The sequence below is a fragment of the Perca fluviatilis genome, chromosome 18 (assembly GCF_010015445.1).
Source record: "Perca fluviatilis chromosome 18, GENO_Pfluv_1.0, whole genome shotgun sequence".
Lineage (NCBI taxonomy): Eukaryota > Metazoa > Chordata > Actinopteri > Perciformes > Percidae > Perca > Perca fluviatilis.
In genome coordinates, this window is record NC_053129.1 from 26,886,910 (window position 1) to 26,905,332 (window position 18,423).

At 40.9% G+C, this 18,423-nt stretch overlaps 2 protein-coding genes and 2 non-coding genes across 4 annotated transcripts; 3 read left to right on the forward strand and 1 right to left on the reverse strand.

The window, feature by feature from the left end:
• The first annotated feature begins 224 nt into the window (after window positions 1–224).
• Window positions 225–297, forward strand: trnaa-agc. The gene has a single exon. It is a non-coding gene; the product is annotated as a tRNA-Ala (tRNA).
• A 3,077-nt stretch (window positions 298–3,374) lies between these two features.
• On the forward strand, window positions 3,375–3,447 carry trnaa-agc. The gene has a single exon. It is a non-coding gene; the product is annotated as a tRNA-Ala (tRNA).
• A 290-nt stretch (window positions 3,448–3,737) lies between these two features.
• ccdc25 (coiled-coil domain containing 25) lies at window positions 3,738–8,563 on the reverse strand. The gene is made up of 9 exons (XM_039781300.1): window positions 8,372–8,563; window positions 8,153–8,200; window positions 7,933–7,972; window positions 7,469–7,520; window positions 6,711–6,786; window positions 6,361–6,464; window positions 5,417–5,619; window positions 4,468–4,513; window positions 3,738–4,258 (listed from the first exon to the last, which is right to left on the reverse strand). Exons 1-9 carry the CDS (start codon window positions 8,394–8,396, stop codon window positions 4,229–4,231), a joined length of 624 nt encoding a protein of 207 aa, XP_039637234.1. The 5' UTR covers window positions 8,397–8,563; the 3' UTR covers window positions 3,738–4,228.
• A 907-nt stretch (window positions 8,564–9,470) lies between these two features.
• On the forward strand, window positions 9,471–18,334 carry esco2 (establishment of sister chromatid cohesion N-acetyltransferase 2). The gene is made up of 15 exons (XM_039781302.1): window positions 9,471–9,608; window positions 10,632–10,699; window positions 11,408–11,544; window positions 11,731–12,031; window positions 12,175–12,478; window positions 13,013–13,152; window positions 13,411–13,522; window positions 13,745–13,820; window positions 14,019–14,061; window positions 14,309–14,450; window positions 14,750–14,881; window positions 15,244–15,333; window positions 15,501–15,644; window positions 16,397–16,581; window positions 17,675–18,334. The coding sequence occupies exons 2-15, from the start codon at window positions 10,647–10,649 to the stop codon at window positions 17,805–17,807; spliced, it is 1,992 nt and encodes a 663-aa protein (XP_039637236.1). The 5' UTR covers window positions 9,471–9,608; window positions 10,632–10,646; the 3' UTR covers window positions 17,808–18,334.
• The last annotated feature ends 89 nt before the right edge of the window (window positions 18,335–18,423 follow it).

The following is an 18,423-nucleotide window of genomic DNA, read 5'->3' on the forward strand; positions in this document are numbered from 1 at the left end:
GCCAGTCATGCAACAAGTTGTTATGCCAAACGCCCATATAAACCGAAGAAGAACACGCATAGACAGTGAAGCCAAAGAAGCACATGAACGCTGGCAGTCGGAAAAACAACGTAATCATCGGGGCGGTCCATGAACGGACCACTAATGCATCCCTGAGCTGTTTCCATACACTGCACATTTGTGTTGCGTAAAAAACTGACGTCTGGGCAGTCACATAGCAACATGGGGGATTAGCTCAAATGGTAGAGCGCTCGCTTAGCATGCGAGAGGTAGCGGGATCGATGCCCGCATCCTCCAAGTATTTTTTTTCTTTAATTGAAGACGGACATAGTGCAGCCTGAGGCATAAAGGATAGCATAATGTTGCTAATATGCTCATATAATTCTCATCATATAACAAAACTCTACGCCCAAAAGTGTATGAATTATCAACACAGTTTCTAAAATGTGAATCCTGGTCGAGTATACTGCGTGTCTTAAACTGTACTTATTCAAGAATACATTTCGTGTACTGAAAAGATGAAGAAAAATGTTACTTTGCCTGCAGAGAATAAAAAATACATAGGAAAACCTCTGTGACTCACCATTTATTAGTATAAATGCAGTTGACTACCGATAGCAACGCAGTGCCCCAGAAAGTTCCACACTAATAAAAGCCCTATTTAATTGTCTAATTATTCATCCATCTACCGAGAACAATACAATACATACATTCTACAGAGTTTTAGGTAGAAAAAGAATAAAGGGGAAAGTTTTTTTATTTATTTTTTATTTCAAATGACAGCAGGACATGTAGTCCTACATACACAGCCACACATCCCAGATGTCCAGGACAACACGTCACAATACCCCCCTCCCCCCTCAGAGCAGCTCATCAGATCCTTTCAAATATTTAAATGTCTGATTCCCAACACCTATATTTACTAATATAGTATTCAGAACATTTGCTGGTACCCTTTACAGGAGTGCTGATTTATTGTTATAAACAATACCTTTGTGTTATGATTCTGTTTTTAAACATTGGAGAGCAGACACATCTTGGCAATTTAAGTAAATGAACTAAATTACAGAAGTTAACTCAAAAGTTAGTATGAAGACATTGTGTAAAACACCTTAACTTTTTTATGTTACACTCAAAGCACCACATGGAACGGTCTTGAGAACCTGCTTACATTAAGCTGACAGCAGAATCCTCCAAAAAAAGAGGAATTCAGTCATTGTCAAACCAACGCACGTCAGTGCCACGTTAAAGAAATGTGAGTATCGGCATCTGCATTTTAGACCTGCAGATTCTCTTAATACAAATCAACAGGATGCATAGATTAGTGCCCTTTATTTAGATAATGATGATAATGATTTATTTAGATTTTACTTAAATAAAGGGCACTAGTATATACAGTGCCTTGCGAAAGTATTCGGCCCCCTTGAACTTTTCGACCTTTTGCCACATTTCAGGCCTCAAACATAAAGATATAAAACTGTAATTTTTTGTGAAGAATCAACAACAAGTGGGACACAATCATGAAGTGGAACAAAATTTATTGGATATTTCAAACCTTTTAAAACAAAAAAAACTGAATATTGATCAAGTGCAAAATTATTCAGCCCCCTTAAGTTAATACTTTGTAGCGCCCGCTCACCGATTACAGCTGTAAGTGGCTTGGGGTATGTCTATCAGTTTTGCACATCGAGAGACTGACATTTTTGCCCATTCCTCCTTGCAAAACAGCTCGAGCTCAGTGAGGCTGGATGGAGAGTGTTTGTGAACAGCAGTTTTCAGTTCTTTCCACAGATTCTCGATTGGATTCAGGTCTGGACTTTGACTTGGCCATTCTAACACCTGGATATGTTTATTTGTGAACCATTCCATTGTAGATTTTGATTTTGCTTTATGTTTTTGGATCATTGTCTTGTTGGAAGACAAATCTCCGTCCCAGTCTCAGGTCTTTTGCAGACTCCATCAGGTTTTCTTCCAGAATGGTCCTGTATTTGGCTCCATCCATCTTCCCATCAATTTTAACCATCTTCCCTGTCCCTGCTGAAGAAAAGCAGGCCCAAACCATGATGCTGCCACCACCATGTTTGACAGTGGGGATGGTGTGTTCAGGGTGATGAGCTGTGTTGCTTTCGCGCAAACACATAACGTTTTGCATTGTTGCCAAAAAGTTTGATTTTGGTTTCATCTGACCACAGCACCTTCTTCCACATGTTTGGTGTGTCTCCCAGGTGGCTTTTGGCAAACTTTAAACGACACTTTTTGTGGATATCTTTAAGAAATGGCTTTCTTCTTGCCACTCTTCCATGAAGGCCAGATTTGTGCAGTATACGACTGATTGTTGTCCTATGGACAGAGTCTCCCACCTCAGCTGTAGATCTCTGCAGTTCATCCAGAGTGATCATGGGCCTCTTGGCTGCATCTCTGATCAGTCTTCTCATTGTATGAGCTGAAAGTTTAGAGGGACGGCCGGGGTCTTCGTAGATTTGTAGTGGTCTGATACTCCTTCCATTTCAATATTATCCCCTTGCACAGTGCTCCTTGGGATGTTTAAAGCTTGGGAAATCTTTTTGTATCCAAAACCGGCTTTAAACTTCTCCCAAACAGTATCTCGGACCTGCCTGGTGTGTTCCTTGTTCTTCATGATGCTCTCTGCACTTTAAACGGACCTCTGAGACTATCACAGAGCAGGTGCATTTATACGGAGACTTGATTACACACAGCTGGATTCTATTTTATCATCATTAGTCATTTAGGTCAACATTGGATCATTCAGAGATCCTCACTGAACTTCTGAGAGAGTTTGCTGCACTGAAAGTAAAGGGGCTGAATAATTTTGCACGCCCACTTTTTCAGTTTTTTATTTGTTAAAAAAGTTTGAAATAGCCAATGAATTTCGTTCCACTTCATAATTGGGACCCACTTGTTGTTGATTCTTCACAAAAAATTACAGTTTTATATCTTTATGTTTGAGGCCTGAAATGTGGCAAAAGGTCGAAAAGTTCAAGGGGGCCGAATACTTTCGCAAGGCACTGTATGTGTTGATTTCGCCACCTACAGGAGAGAGAAAGAATAGCTGCTGTGATCTTACAGTAACACTTGGATGAAAACTGCATTTTGTTTTATTTTTTTAAAAACTGTTTGTTTTTAACAGTTTACATTGTAAACCTGCAAAATGCAAGCGTTTTGTTAACTACAGAACTGTATCTGCTGAATACTTGGTAGTGTCAAAATTGCTGTAGGCGACTTTCCCTGCCTGCAGACAGTGCACATAAATCAGCATGCATACATCTGCAGGTCTAAACTGATGCAGCTGTTACATAGTTCATTCTAATTTCATACTTCCGGTTGTGAAAGCAATGGTCAAGAATGGGTCTCATGGGGGATTAGCTCAAATGGTAGAGCGCTCGCTTAGCATGCGAGAGGTAGCGGGATCGATGCCCGCATCCTCCAAACACAACCAACATGAGATGTAGTTATTATATATCTCCTCCTCATTTCATACTGCAGGTCCAGTATTGAATGCGTGAGAGTATTGGCCCTATTTGACAAAATGACATTTTTTAAACTCAAGGCTCACTTACTGGAATTTTTAACTAAACTTTCAGTCGACTGTGAGATGTGTTAAAAAAATACAATCTTTCAGAACTTCAGTGGCTCCAAACACTATGGTTCTAGAGTTGGATGATAGTGGCTGCGACTGGTTTATAGTGCCTTGTAAAATAATATAAAGGGCTTGTCAATGAACATCTATGACTGAATTTAATACATTGAATTGTATTGAATAAAATTTGGCATGCAGAGAAATTAACACATAAAGAACGTGAACAGAAGGGTTTGCAGGGTATTAAAAACAACCCAACGCTAGTTATATCATTATATCATACATCAGCAACAGTGAAAACACAGTTCTGCTATTGAGTGTTTCCCCCCCCGAAATTATCCTCAGCATCTTGTTGTCCTGTGTTTTTTTTTTTCCCACAGTCCCTTGATGAAGAAGCCAGGCAGCTTGGTTTGGTTTGAAAGAAGTGTCTGCACGTGGAATAAATTCCCAGCGCTGTCCCCCATTGGCTCGCTTTCTGCTCCAAGTGTCCAAAAGCATTTGTCTTTGTTGTTTCTGTTAATGTCAGTGCAGAGTTAGAGCAAGCAGAGCAGCAGGGCAGCATCCTGACAGCAGGTTAGAGTGGTGGAGGGGCGGGGGGGCTCGGTCTGCTCGCTGCCTGGTGTTCACCTCTCACATGAAGTCGTCCGAATCATTACCGTCCTGCAAACGACAGGCAGTGAAGCTCAAGTTAATGTGGTGTGAATGAAGTGGGGTGACCCCCCCCACCGTGACTTCTCTGTATGATCTCGGAACTCTTTGAAATCATAGCTCGGCCATGGCCTGAACACAATCAAACACACCAGATCGCCCGACCGTCCCTTTCCCGGGAATTCATAAACAAAATATTGATTCATATTTTTTGTCCTCACCTCATTAGTCTTCATATTTTCACACTTCATCAGTGCAGTGTAGCTCCTGGGGAAGGAAACAAATTGATACATTTAGAGGGGATTTAATAAAAACTCTTAAGTATGCAGAATGGCTAGGGCTGGGCAATATATCAATATTATATCGATTTCGTGATATGAGACTAGAATATCGTCTTAGATTCTGGATTTCGTAATATGGTGATATGACATAAGTGTTGTCTTTTCCTGGTTTTAAAGGCTGCATTACAGTAAAGTGATATACTTTTCTGAACTTACCAGACTGTTCTAGCTGTTCTGTTATTTGCCTTTTTCGCACTTATGTCCACATTACTGATGATTATTTATCTAAAATCTAAGTGTGAAGATATTTTGTTAGAGCCCCAGTTGTCAACCCTAGAATATCCCCCGCAATATCGATAGAGGTATTTGGTCAAGAATATCGTGATATCTGATTTTCTCCATATCGCCCAGCCCTAAGTATGGCTCTAGATGATTGGCTTTAGTAGCAGTAATTCAGAAGTCTCAGGATGTTCAGACAGTGTGAGGTGGCCATTATTTTAAATGCTTTAGCAGAAGATCCCAGGAACATCCAGGAACTTCACTCATCATTAACCATTTCCACCCAAATGTTTCCAAAAAAAGTTTTTAGAGCAACTTCTTTAAATGTCACGTACTGTATAATGACAAATAGTTATCTTTCCATCAGTGAATGTGAATCCTGCACCGTGTTTAAGTATGTTGATGGTTGTTTTCAGTATTAAACTAACTGAAAGCTAGATTTGCCCCAGAATATACAGAACAGACTGATAAGAAAGTAAAAGCCACTTCAACTCTTGGAAAAAAAGATATAAATAGAGTGAGCAAACTATTTGACAATGTTGTGATGTTTTCTTGTTCAATCCAACTTTACTAAAACAATGCCATGGGGGCAGAATAGCTGCAGACGTACTTGAGTTCCTCCATCTCTTTTCTCATCCTCTGCTCTTCCTTCTCTTTCTTCTTCTGGTCTTGGAGCTGAGCTTTCTTCTCGTTCCTCTCCTCTCGGTCTCGCGACTCCTTCTCTGCCGCCAGGTCGGGGAAGCGTTCCACTTTGGTTTTCTCCAGACGGTTTACGATCTCATTGACCTTCTTCTCCACCGCCACGATCTTCACCTGCGAAAACACAGCGGCGAACATGACAACTAAGAGTGGTCTGTCAGTGGCGTTAACGGACTCGCGATGAGGGTCGGGCATCGTTTGGATTTTAACAATTCTGATTCCAATCCCGATTCTTCCTTTGGATTCTCATCGATTCTCGATTCCGATTCTTTGAGGGGTGGTTTAAAGGGCCACGTGCTTATTTCACAGATATGAGGAAAATGTGATTAGAATTCATGGTCACGTACATTTTTACCGGGATTTTTCAACGTAAAATAAAGCCACACTTTAGAGAACTGCTTACTGTGCTCCATGGCTGCAACCCAACAACAACAACAACAGCCTGGAAGTATGGGGGTCGCTACGGAAACCAAAACTTGCGCGTGTTAAATTTGGAACCGATGATCGGATTCAAAACCAAATTTTCAAAACGATTCCAATAAGAAAACGACTGAATTGGAATCGTAATATTTGAAAGTTGGAACCGTTTCTGGATGCCCAACCCTACTCACGGTGTGCAGTAGAAAAACAAAGACTCGTGATATTGGGCGACATAAATAAAATAGTCTCGACACTGCTCAGCAGAACCCGATATTGAGCAACAAGTAGTGAATTTCTCTTGGCTGCCATTCCTACATGGAACTGTGAAAAACAATTTCATCACAGTGAACATTAAGCCTTCACCGGTTGTAATCTAACTTTGTTTTTTTTCTCCAAAGTTTAAAAGGGTTTTCATTTCAGTGCTGGTCTACTGACCTCTTTCTGTCGAAAGAAGCCGATCTGTCCTACGTCCATGTCTCTGGTTTTCTTCAGGTTGGCCCACGGCGTGTAAACCACGTTAATGTTGTTCATCTTACAGCCTGGCGGAAGACAGCACAGTTTAATTGATCATACATGTGTCACTCACAAAAAACAACAGAAGGCTTTGACAGGATGACTTCTCAGGGCAGTTGTAGCATGCAGCTTTTCTTTTATACAGCAGATCTCATGCACTTCGATCAGCTGTGATAATCAAGGCTCTTATTCTGAAACCCATCGCTCGTGGCTGATACCTGATGCCGATCATTCTACATATGACATGACTTTATCATTAAGCACATCTTTACCTTGGATGCTGTTGTTTTTTACCAGCTGTGCACAGTCTATCAGCACCTCAGGGGGAATATCATCTATGGATTTACCCTAGAAAAGACACACAGTGATCAGCAGTGCACATGCGCTCGGTGGATCGTTGAACAGTGTCTGAAACCCCTGACCTGTCAGACAATTCTTCTTTTTTTTTTTTTAACTCTCCAAAGCTGACAATCTGACAATCCCGCCTTCTTTACTTGAGACTAACTGAAACAAAGTGTGGCACATGATCCCCATGTGTATGATTCTCTGCATCTCACCACTCTCTAGGACGACAGGCTTTTCACCTTGCTTTTGAACTTGCCATCCTGAACTGGTGTAAACACTTTTGTCTCTAGACCAGTCAGTCAAACGGCATATCATACAAACTAGTTTGTTTCAAGCATATCCCGGCGGCCTCAATGTTACATCTGATCTAGGACTTCTTCTACATTGCAGATTCCCAATGCATTAGACAACACATTCATAGAAATATATGTATTTTAAGGAATTTTACATCATAGTTTAGGTGCTCAAAGATCAGTCAACAAGATCTGACACCTTAAAAGCGGTTCTGGAAAATGTCTGCTGTATTCAACAGCTAAAATACATATTTCATCAACCTGAGCACCATTGTTGTCTCACTTGTGCCATATTGCACAAGGCTACATATAAATTGACCTAAGAATGATCTTGATACCGACCAATGCTTGTTTTTGTTTTTGTTTTCTGGGTTCATTGTTTGTCTCTTTACCTTTGGCAGTCTCAGATAAACGTGAGCCGAAGACAGTTTGTCCACGTGAAACCTGGACGTGGGAAAAGCAACAAGACAACATTAACTCGTAATATTCAGATTTATATTTCTGTTAATTGTGCCAACAAAATATTTATTACAAGATATTAAACTACATCTGTTCAGCACTTTAAGGCTGTGGTAGGCACTTCATTTTGGCAGTCCTTTGGCAAAAATTCCATAATAATCTTTCAGCATATTGTAATTCAAGTGGTCTGAGAGAAAACTAGACTTCCGCACTTGGCTCCTGAATGTTTTCAGGATTTAGATAATGTAGCCTGTGACAAAAGACTTTGGCCAATCACAGGCCATTTCAGAGAGAGAGTGTGTTCCTATTGGCTGCACGGACAGAGCTTCTTCTTTCTACCCACTGCACTGCAGCCTTAATTGTTAAACAAACACTTACAAACGCAAGAAAGCCTTACCAGATGTCTTCAGGCCATCCGTACTTTATTAGATCCTCATCTGCAAAAAACAAACTCAGCAAGTTAAGCGTTGATGTGGCATTAATTATGGCATATTACAAATAGTAGTTCAACAAAGTAACACAATAATCAGAGAGACAGCACAAGATTAAAGTTATACAGAGAGCATCAAGTGTGTGAAAAAGGCTGTCTGTGTGTGACCGAACGATAACAAACTTACTTTCATATTTATCTTTTCCCATGTAGATTGTGTGGGGAGGGTTCACCACTGAGAGAGAAACAACAAATCGAAAATGAATGGACGAAAACAGCAATACACGCGGGCACGAAGCACATACAACACACAGAGTCGCATTAAATGAGAAATAAAGCTTTAGGATACTGGCTAATCAGGGCTGCTAGCTAACAGTACTGCTAGCTCAGCTGTGGTTTTACTCACCGGCACTTGTGAAGTAAAACACCATTTTACGTGGATTAAAACTCGCCACTAAAAATGAATTTTAAGTGTATATAGTTTGAAAGCTTACAGCTAAATATGAACACAAAGAAATATAAACAGCTGTGTGCCGAGTGATCGTTGCTACTGTCACTTTTCGCATGTACAAGTTGACCCGGGAAGTTAATAGCTAGCTGCGCTAAGCTACAAAGATTTAGCATGTACCTAAAAGGAAGTACCCACAGTTGTATTACAAAATAAAAGCTTGACATATCCCATAAATTGGCCATTGTTCCCATCTGGAAGTTTAGAATATGAAAAAAGACAAACAAGACCCGGGGCAGAGCCAGATGTTGTAACATTACATGCTCAGCCCAAACCTAGGAGGTCCGGGAGCATAAATTATTTATTTATTGTGATTGCACAACAAAGTACAACAAAATGAAGTAGCAAGACATATAAAACAGAACTAGAAACAGAGAGATAAAAACAACACTGGCTGTTTTAAGTGCTGTATGGTGACGTCAAAGATAATTTTCCACATTTTTGTACAATAAAATTCAAAACAGGTTATTATAAGAACAGACTAGCTGTACAGATTGACCTAAACTTCAATGATCTTTCACAACTGTCTTATGTTAAATCGGCTATATACTGTATATTGTATGTAATTATTTAATTGTATGGTAATTATTACTGTCATTGAGTGAAGATTAACTATTATCCCCTTTGGGATCACCATTATGTACATTACTGCCTAAAAGAGGCTCTTTAATGACAACAATGATTAAAAAAAACAAATTTTGTACAAATAAAGTAAAATGTGTTTCACAAATGATGAAAATATACAGAAAATAAATGCTTTGGCTATTAGTTTGTATGACTTTGCTTTGACAAGGACTTGCAATTTATTTTTTGAATATTGTACATATTGTAGATATTTTGATCCACACTCCATTACTGCCAGCAACAAATCGTTGTTTGCCACAGCCAGCGAACGTCAGAGGAAGGATATTATCTTTTATTTTGAAGGCAAGGACCAGAAGTCCCTCCTCTACGCTTTGACTGTGGTAACTTGATAAAGAAAATATAGTGTTTCCGTTTCCGGTTCGGTCGTGCAATTTTTTTAGAGTCTGGCGCGCACTTCAAAACACAGAGAAGAAACGCGGGCAGAAGAAGCAGCGACTCAAACTTTTTACCGACATTTATCGTTTTATGTAGCACGACAGAACCGTGTTCGGTAAGAAACATTATATGTGCCTCATGGTTGTGTTTTAGGTGTTTGATACACTGCGTCTTTCTCTCCTAAAAGACGTTTACGTAAAAGTAACGTTATATTAAGAAGCGTCCCGTTAAACGAGTGTCTGATGTTTAGAAGGTTTAAAACACAGATAAACATGGAAACAAACAGGTAAAATGTGATCTATATCGACACGTTAGTTAGTTTGTATCGAGGCAGTCACCTTTTTTGTACAAGCTAGCTTGTAATCCCGCCAATTATCCATTCATCTCCATTTTAGCTGTTAAATAAGCGCTGCAATAGCTAACATGTAACGCTACGGGTTGCTACGCTAACGTTACGTTCATGTTGAGATACGTTCACATTTGTGCACAAACGAGATGATATTCGTTGTCGTTTCAGGCGATACGGTGAATTGAGAACGCAGACCAATATCCAGATCAAGCTACCAATAACCTCTGTATAACGTTAGTTGACCGGGGTAGCCCCCGTACTCTGCTCGCACTAGCACTGAGACGGTCACGCCAAACTTCTGTTAAAAATCTGGCGATTTAACATCAAAACACAAAGATTACAGAAAGATGCATTGCAGTCTGACCTTTTCCTGCGGACCCCACAGTACGGTTTGTGGCACTGCGTAGGGAGGCTGTTATTGTTTAAAAAAACACTTTTACTTTCATAAGATCAAATTTACATTTTAACAAATTATATTTTTCTCTCCAAAAAGTAAGAATCTTGAACAAAACGTGTTGCAACCCTCAAATTGCACTCTGGCTAGGGCCCAGTGATTTAAAAATGGATATTAATTATAATAGTTTATACTAACCATCTCTTTGTTTTCCTGAACATTCAGTATTACTGTATGTAAGTTGTGAAATTACAAATATCTCCTAATTAGATGCTTCCCCCTTTTTTATTTAAAAAAAAAAAAGTGAAGGTGTCTTTGAGTAAGTAGTGATATTCCATGTTAACATGGAAGACCTGCTAATGTTACTGTGTGTTTTTGTGTTTGTGTTTGCGTAGGTGAGGTTTGTGAAAATGATTCCCACTACTACCAGGAAGAGGAAGCTCTCCTCTCTGGACTCTGACAGGTGAGTTGTGAACACTGGGTTTAAGCATTTAAAAAAAACTGTTTGGCTATTGTACTCTCAAAATGTACTGTCCTTGTGCCACACATGGTACATCAATACGTTCAGGTGGGACAAATAGGGCTAGGTATCAATGTCTGAAATCTGGTTTGAATAATTAGTCCGATATGTAATTTGATTTACTTCATTTTGGTAGTTTTTCCTGATTTAAGTCAAAAGTTTGCCAAATTCAGACATTTTAGCCAACACTAAGCAACTTTTTCTACAGCTGCCTGTTCTTGTGTGTGACTTTTGTTTATTAAATGAAACCTCACGTTGATAATGGGACCAAACCTCTGGTGTCATATCGACACGCTAGTGAGGACAAATCTCAAACAGTTCTCAGTCCCAGCAACAGTAAACCGTTGTTATTGATATGCTGTGTATTTTCCTTAATCATATTTGAATTCTGTCATTTTCCTTGATTCATATTCATTAGAAGTATTCTGGCATTGACATTTCTGGTTTCATTTGGTTTAATATTTGCGTCACCGTCTGGCTCCATGCTGTATTTTTGTTGGTTTTACAATTTTACTACAAATTACATGGGAGTTTATTCTAATCAAAAGAGGTTTTCGTCTGGGGAAACCTAGTGAAATGTAGTTGGATCTGTGGCGCTTGCTGTTTTGTTATCTCTCACTGTGACTTATCTTATGTTACTTGAACTAACAGAGCGAGGGAGGAGGTGTCCCCCGTGAAGAGGAGCTCCCCCAGGAAGCCCCAACAGACTCCGACCAAGAAGAAGCCAGTCGGGCGTCTGCTCAAGGAGAACTGTCCCTCCCCACAGAAGTCTCCATGTAGAGCAGAAGGTAGGGTGGACTAGTGAAATGAATGGTTTAGGTCATTTTGGGTCAGCACATTTGGCTTTTAAGTCTGAAACAATGGATTGAATTAGTAGAGTTAGGACATGTTGACCAATGACTCTTCTTCCTCCTTTTTTCCACATAATTTCTCTCACATACAGTATGTTTATTTATTTTTTTAATTTTTTTTAGGCTCTGCGGTCAAATCACCTCCTACATCTCCATTCGAACCTTCCATGGTTACCAGCTCCTTCTATGGCCAGAAGAAGTCCATCTATCTCACTCCGCTAGAGAGGAAGGCGATAAAGGAGTCGCTGCCTCCTCGTCCTCTTCCCTCCCCTCCTTCCCAGGAGAAAAAGAAGAACAAGAGGAATGTTAGAGGAGGCAGTAAGAAGAGAAAGGTAGCTGCAGGGTCTGGTAAAGCGGGGAAGATGGCTGCCAAAACCATTGCAACATCTTCAAAGATGATCCTGCTGCCCAAACTCAACAGCAGGTTTGTTTGTTGTCACAGCTGTGTTGTTTGTACTTCTGCGACTTTCTGACACCATGTTCTACACCATAGGCGCTTGAATTTTTCCTCCATAAGTGTAGTTCCAGGTATAATTGATCTTTCAATCGTTTTTTTGCAATCAACAGTGTCGCTGCTAAACCCGCATCCACTACAACTGCTGCTCCCGCCAGCACTAAGCCAGCAGAGGCCAAGAAAGCGATCTCCATCACTTTCAGCAGCATGAAGCCCAAACCAAAGCTCTTTGTGGGAGCTGCTTTCTTCGGCACAGGGAAGAAACCTACATCCATGTACAAGAAATCTGCCCCAAAATCCTCAACCAGGCCAGCTTTAGTCCCAGTAAAACGCAAAGCTGTCCCGCCGCAGACAAAGAGTGAGAAACCAAAGCCAACTGCTCCGGTGGTGAACCAACAGCAGAAACCTCCTGAAGAGGTGAGGGGGGGAGCCATTCTATGTGTTTATACTCTGCAGCCCAGAGGGGGAGTTTAAGGGGTCCTCGGGGACCCCTTAAACCTTTTAACCAACTGTTAAAGGTGCTCTAAGTGAATGTGACAAAAACATTTTGTCACATACAGCAAACATCTCCTCACTATCTGCTAGCTGCCTGTCCCCTGAACACACTGTAAAAACCGCAGTCTCTGTAGACAGCCCAGGCTCCACAAACAGCAACAAAAACCAACTGCGCCAACCTGCACCACCAAACATAACAAACAGCCTTCCAGCCAATAACCGACAAGAAGGATTTGGGGGTGGGGGTTAGTGCGTGGAAGGGAGGGGACGGGATGAGGATGAGGAGGAGGAGGGAGGGGCGAGCTAGCCTCCGTTTTACTTGTATAATACTTTGAACGTCAACAAGAAGTGACGTCACCCGACATCACTTAGAGCACCTTATAATTAACTTGAACAACCATCATTGTTGTGTTCTTTTAAAGTTGATGTTATTTTGTTGTGGTTGCTGCCCTGCAGACTGCTGTCCAGCCGGCCCGTGTGGCAGAGAAGCAGCCGAGCACCAAACGGAGAACAAAGTTTGATCTGTCGGACTGGATGGACGCAGCAGACTTGATGGGCTCGGATAATGAAGAGCCTGAAACTCCGCAGCCATTCAGGTGCTCTGCTGTATACAAGTTCAGCCGCCCTCTGAATCTGAGAGAAGGAATTGTTCCAACCTTTAGACGAAACTTAACGTTACGTGACACATTTCTGGACGTTTTTAAGAGACAAAAGACAATATTTAATTTGGGTGTCCTGTGTACGAATTTGTAACTAAACTTTTGGTGTGTGGAGCAATTTTTCATTGTTCCATGTCGTCAATAACCACCTTCTTCTTCTTCTTCTTCTTCTTCTTCTTCTTCTTCCTCCTGCAGCTCTCCTAAAATGTTGTCGGAGAAATATGGGATTACCAAGGAGCTGACGATTGTGTTGTCAAGGACTCCAACAGCGAGTCCTGCATCCACAGCTGGATCCCTCAGTTCTCCGGTACAGAAGACGAACACACACACACACACACACATAGATAGGGTTTCATCTGGTCTTTTAATATGTTTATGAAATGTGATCATCTATCTTCAGTTTACCAAAGCATTACTTTACTCTTAATCATCCCTAGACATTTTGTGGCTGAATATGTTGACCTCTAATTATTTAGCAAACCTTAATTTCCTAGGTTGTTGCTCATATTTTGAACTCTACTCCTTCCAGGATATTATTGGCTCTGAGCCCATGTTTTACCTGAGTGACCGAAGTCCCACCAGCGCTGCTGCCAGCCCACCCACAGGTACACGGACACACACGGTTTTAAATGTTCCAGCATCCCAGTTCAGTAGCTGCTTCCACTTCACTGAAACGCTGACTCTAGCACCAATCAAATCGGCTTTATCCAGTCCACTCATTTTGTTTTGCTGTTCCAAACGTTTTAAAATATCCCTCTTTTTAAGCTTTATTTGAATTTGTTTTTTGTTTTTTTTCTCCACAGACTCTGCAGCAGTGTATCCCATCTTTGGCTCTGCCTCCAAGAGGTGAGACGCTCGGTTTAGTTGTCAACATGTCAACAGTTAGAGCGACAGATTTCTCTCAACGAAACAAAATTGGGAAGTTGGCACTGTATTTCCAGCATATAAAAAGATAAAACCGTGAGGTTCTGACAAAAGAAGACGGAAACATTTCTTCCTGCAGGTGCAACGCTACCAAGCCGTGGCCGAGCGGCGTGCGAAGCATGAATCGCGCTTAACGCTACAGTATGTTCTGTTATTTGTTGTCACGTAGGTTCAAGAATGGCGCTTTGCAGCTGCCGGTGTCCTGCAGCACCCCCTCTGGCCCGACGCCATCCCTACAGACTACTTCTGCAGTCAAAGAGCGACCTGTCCGAAGGAGGAAAGAGAAGCAGGATGACGACCAGCTCATCATCGTACGTTAATGCTTATGTTCTCGGGTGTGCCAGGTGGAGCGCTAGATTTTGGTACAAATTTGAGGCTTGCGTGTATCAGTGGACCCAGAATATATGTATTCTATAATAAGGCTGATACAGATGTTTTGGACTGAAGCTTGTTACATTTTGCCTGTCAATATTGAATCTTACTAGGATTTTAATGCCAACTACAGCAGGTGCAAAAACCTAAAAAGTGTGTCAGAAAGGAGGGAGATTAGAAATGAGTAGGTCACTTATGTGTGTTTTTGACTTGAGTTTTTCTCTGTCTTCCCGATCAGGACGCAGGTCAGAAGCAGTTTGGAGCGATGACCTGCAGCTCATGTGGGATGGTTTACAGCGCAGACAACCCAGAGGACCACTTCCAACACAACCAGTTCCACCAGCGCTTCCTTGAATCCATCAAATTTGTGGTAAAACGCCGTTCCTTCAATCTCTGAACTCTAGTACGGAGACGCCTACATGTAGAAGTGTACAGATGATCAATTTATGAAACCATATGACATTCCAGTAGTTCTTTAATAATCCTGATTTAACAGCGCTATCATAGTCTATCATTATTGACTACTTACTGTGCCTTCAGTCTTTTTCCCTTTTTTGTTTTTTTTTTGCCACTGAAATTATGAAGTGACTTGGTTTAATTTGAAGTAGTTTGGTATTTTGCAAAGATCTTCTGCCAAGGCTGCGGGCATTAGTTTGTTTCATGGGGAGGTGAGTTTGTTCTCAGTTGTTGGCTCGTAACTGCAGCTTCGTCTGCTCTCTGTTGTCCTTCCAGGGCTGGAAGAAAGAGCGGGTGGTGGCCGAGTTCTGGGATGGAAAAATCCTCCTAGTCATGCCAGATGATCCCAAATACGCCATTAAAAAGGTGTGGCTTTACGCTTACAGTGAACATGTGCTGTAAAGTGTGTCCTCACTTTAGTCATTAAAAATTGAAGTTCCGACATATCACTGTTGAAGTGTCATGTTCAGCGATGGTGCGAGAGACCAGTAGCCGGTGTCAACGTCTTCGTCATGATGTGCGTTTGTTTTCAGGCTGAGGACGTGCGGCGCGTCGCGGACAACGAGTTGGGCTTCCAGCAGGTGACTCTGAGCCGACCCACACAGGCCAAGACCTACCTGTTCATCAACACCGACCGCATGGTGGTGGGCTGCCTCGTCGCTGAGCCCATACGCCAGGTAGGGCTGGGGAAGTGTGTGCTCATGTTGGCATGTGTGCGTGGGAGATTCAGTCACATTCTATTTTTGTTGTTGTTGGTGTTTGTCCATCAAGACCTCATATTGCCATTTCTGACCTTTTTGCCACATGGCCTCTTAAAACAAGCAATGTCTACAGGTTGTGACTAGTTCACCAAAAAGTCCAGTAATTGACAAGAAGGAAAAACAAAACACAAAAATTATAGAAACATAAAAAAAAAAGCAGAAATGTCTTTTGTTTCTAACGAGCCCCGTGGTTAGGAACCCCTGCCTTCATAGACATGATGTTGTTAGGGTCAACTGTTTTCTCTACTTTACATCATCTGCATGCATGTTATTATATATTTATGTATATATCTTTTCAGCAGGTGAAGCCGATACACCGATCGCATCATTCGTCTGCTTTGCTGTAGCATGTCCATGTTGCATTAAAAAAAAAAAGGAGAACCTGAGATTTTACAAGCAGGAAAAGTTGATGCGAACGGCTGAAGTTGCAGATGTAGTCCAAAAAACAGTTCTGTTTATTTTGTGTTGGGACAAACTGAGAAAAAGCATTGATGCAGTGCCATGCATGTGTTTGTCCTTTGCATCCTATTTATACAGGGAACTTAAACAAGCCTATTTCCCCTCCATGGATTGTCAGCTTGTCACTTGGGCTTGTAGGTGTTGGGACTTGTATACCTAGACACTTGACAGTAAATTGCGCTTATTGACGATGTTTTTTGTCTCTGCAGGCTTACAGAGTGCTCGAGCAGCCGGACCGACGCAAAGACATGACAAAGGACGACTTCATGGAGCGACACCGAGCCTGGTGCTGCTCCACTGTCCCAGAACAAGCTGTGTGTGGGATCAGTCGGATCTGGGTCTTCAGTCTGGCCCGGCGACAGGGCATCGCAACACGCATGCTGGACACCGTCAGGTACAAAGTCACACTCAACAACAACAAAAATCTCATTGTTTTCTTAATAGATAGATAGATAGATAGATAGATAGATAGATAGATAGATAGATAGATAGATAGATAGATAGATAGATAGATATTCTCAGTTTAACCATTTGAAACTGTAATGTTTAGAAATTACCATAACAAAACATCAACAACTGTTTTTTTGTTAACATGGCTTTGTGGTCACTTCTAAACTATATAGATCAGCTCAGGTAAAGATGATGTTCAAAACTTCAGGACGTGACAACTTGCTTTTTCACAGATCCAGTCATAACACTGTACTTTTGAGGAAAAGACTAAAAGAATGCACATAAAATGTCACTAATACCACCATTACAGAGGAAGACCATGAGTAAAATCAAAGCTGAACCATGTGGTGGTAGGGGATGTTTACAATAGACACACTGGGTAACCGGTTCCCAGTGTCTGTACACTTAAACGGCTCTCAATGCTTCAGTTTGCATGTAGGGAGCCTCATTATGCTACCGTTGAAGTGTGGTGCAGAAATAGCGATTTACCCTCTGCCCTGAAAGGTAGTTTTGCGCTAGCTTGTTTCAAGCTATAGACTCATTCGATTACCATGAAAACAGATCCCAGAGAACGGTCGACTCGGTACACATTATTAACCCCTAGGTTCATGGTGCGCCAGAATTGTCCTTTTAAACTATGTTATAACCGATTAAAACTGATTGCCAAGGCTACAGAAATAAACTAGTTTTTACAAATGTGTAATCGGATCAATTACCAGTGAGCTTCTGAAACACTTATTATGAATGTCCTTATTTAAACTTCCATTTAATGTTCTATTTGACTAATAGCGAGCAGCACCAAACTTACCTTTTTTTTTCTGATAGTTTTTGGGGATCCTTTTGCAATGTTAAGAGAAGCCTCAATGTGGTTTTCTTGTCTTGGAGGTGGGATGTTTACTTAATGTAAATTTGCTAAAACGTAAAAGTTGAAAAAAAAATGCAGTCCATTTCCTAAACTTTACAATGTCAAGGTCTTTACTCCAGCATAGCCATAAGTACTGCAGAATGTGGGAAAAAATTACATCTTGTTTTTTTAGGAGCACCTTTACGTACGGCAGCCATCTAACCAAGGAAGAAATCGCCTTCTCTGACCCAACGCCTGACGGAAAACTGTTCGCAACAAAGTACTCCAACACACCAGCATTCCTGGTTTACAACTTCGTAGCATGAAGTAAATGCGTAGATTAAAAGATGCAAAACAGTTTTAACTGATGTTGGTTTGTAGGTATCATTGACAGCTCTTCAGGCAATTGTTAAAATTGTCTTTCATATGCAAAGGAACAACTGTTCAGTTTTATAATGTTGACTCAGCTTTAGTTTGTATTGAAGAGTGTGTAGAGTTTTTAAAGGTTCACAATACACCTGTTATCACTCAGTATTTATATCCAGTCCGGCCTAATTTACGGTTGAATGTGTATATTGGCAGAGCTTTTGACTCAAGATGTTTATATTCTGCTTAATAAGTAGCTTGTAACTGCAATGACTGACAATATTTTCTATTTTTGCATGAAAGAAAAATAGAGCCTCCATTTTGATCTGTTCAGATGATTTTTTTTTTTTTCACCCCATACTACCGGTTTTATATTTTTTGAAGGAAAATGTTCATAGACCTGTTGAAAGAACCATTACTGTTCTAAGGGCTTTCTAGTTTGTAAATACATTCAATAAACATTTGCCTTGTGTTTTATGATCTTAAACTTGTTTCTTTGAAATGTTTTCTGTACTGACTGTACACAACAGTTCACTTAATAAAATGCTTAAATTTAAGAATAATTGGTAAGCATAT

Coding starts and splice junctions, on each gene's coding strand:
- ccdc25 (XM_039781300.1), bottom strand. CDS start 8,396: ATGGTGTTTTACTTCACAAGTGCCG. Junction 6,465..6,710: donor AAAAAACAACAGCATCCAAG/GTAAAGATGTGC, acceptor GTCTTCCGCCAG/GCTGTAAGATGAACAACATT. Junction 4,259..4,467: donor AAAATATGAAGACTAATGAG/GTGAGGACAAAA, acceptor TGTCGTTTGCAG/GACGGTAATGATTCGGACGA.
- esco2 (XM_039781302.1), top strand. CDS start 10,647: ATGATTCCCACTACTACCAGGAAGAGGAAGCTCTCCTCTCTGGACTCT. Junction 10,700..11,407: donor TCCTCTCTGGACTCTGACAG/GTGAGTTGTGAA, acceptor TTGAACTAACAG/AGCGAGGGAGGAGGTGTCCC. Junction 16,582..17,674: donor CGCATGCTGGACACCGTCAG/GTACAAAGTCAC, acceptor TTGTTTTTTTAG/GAGCACCTTTACGTACGGCA.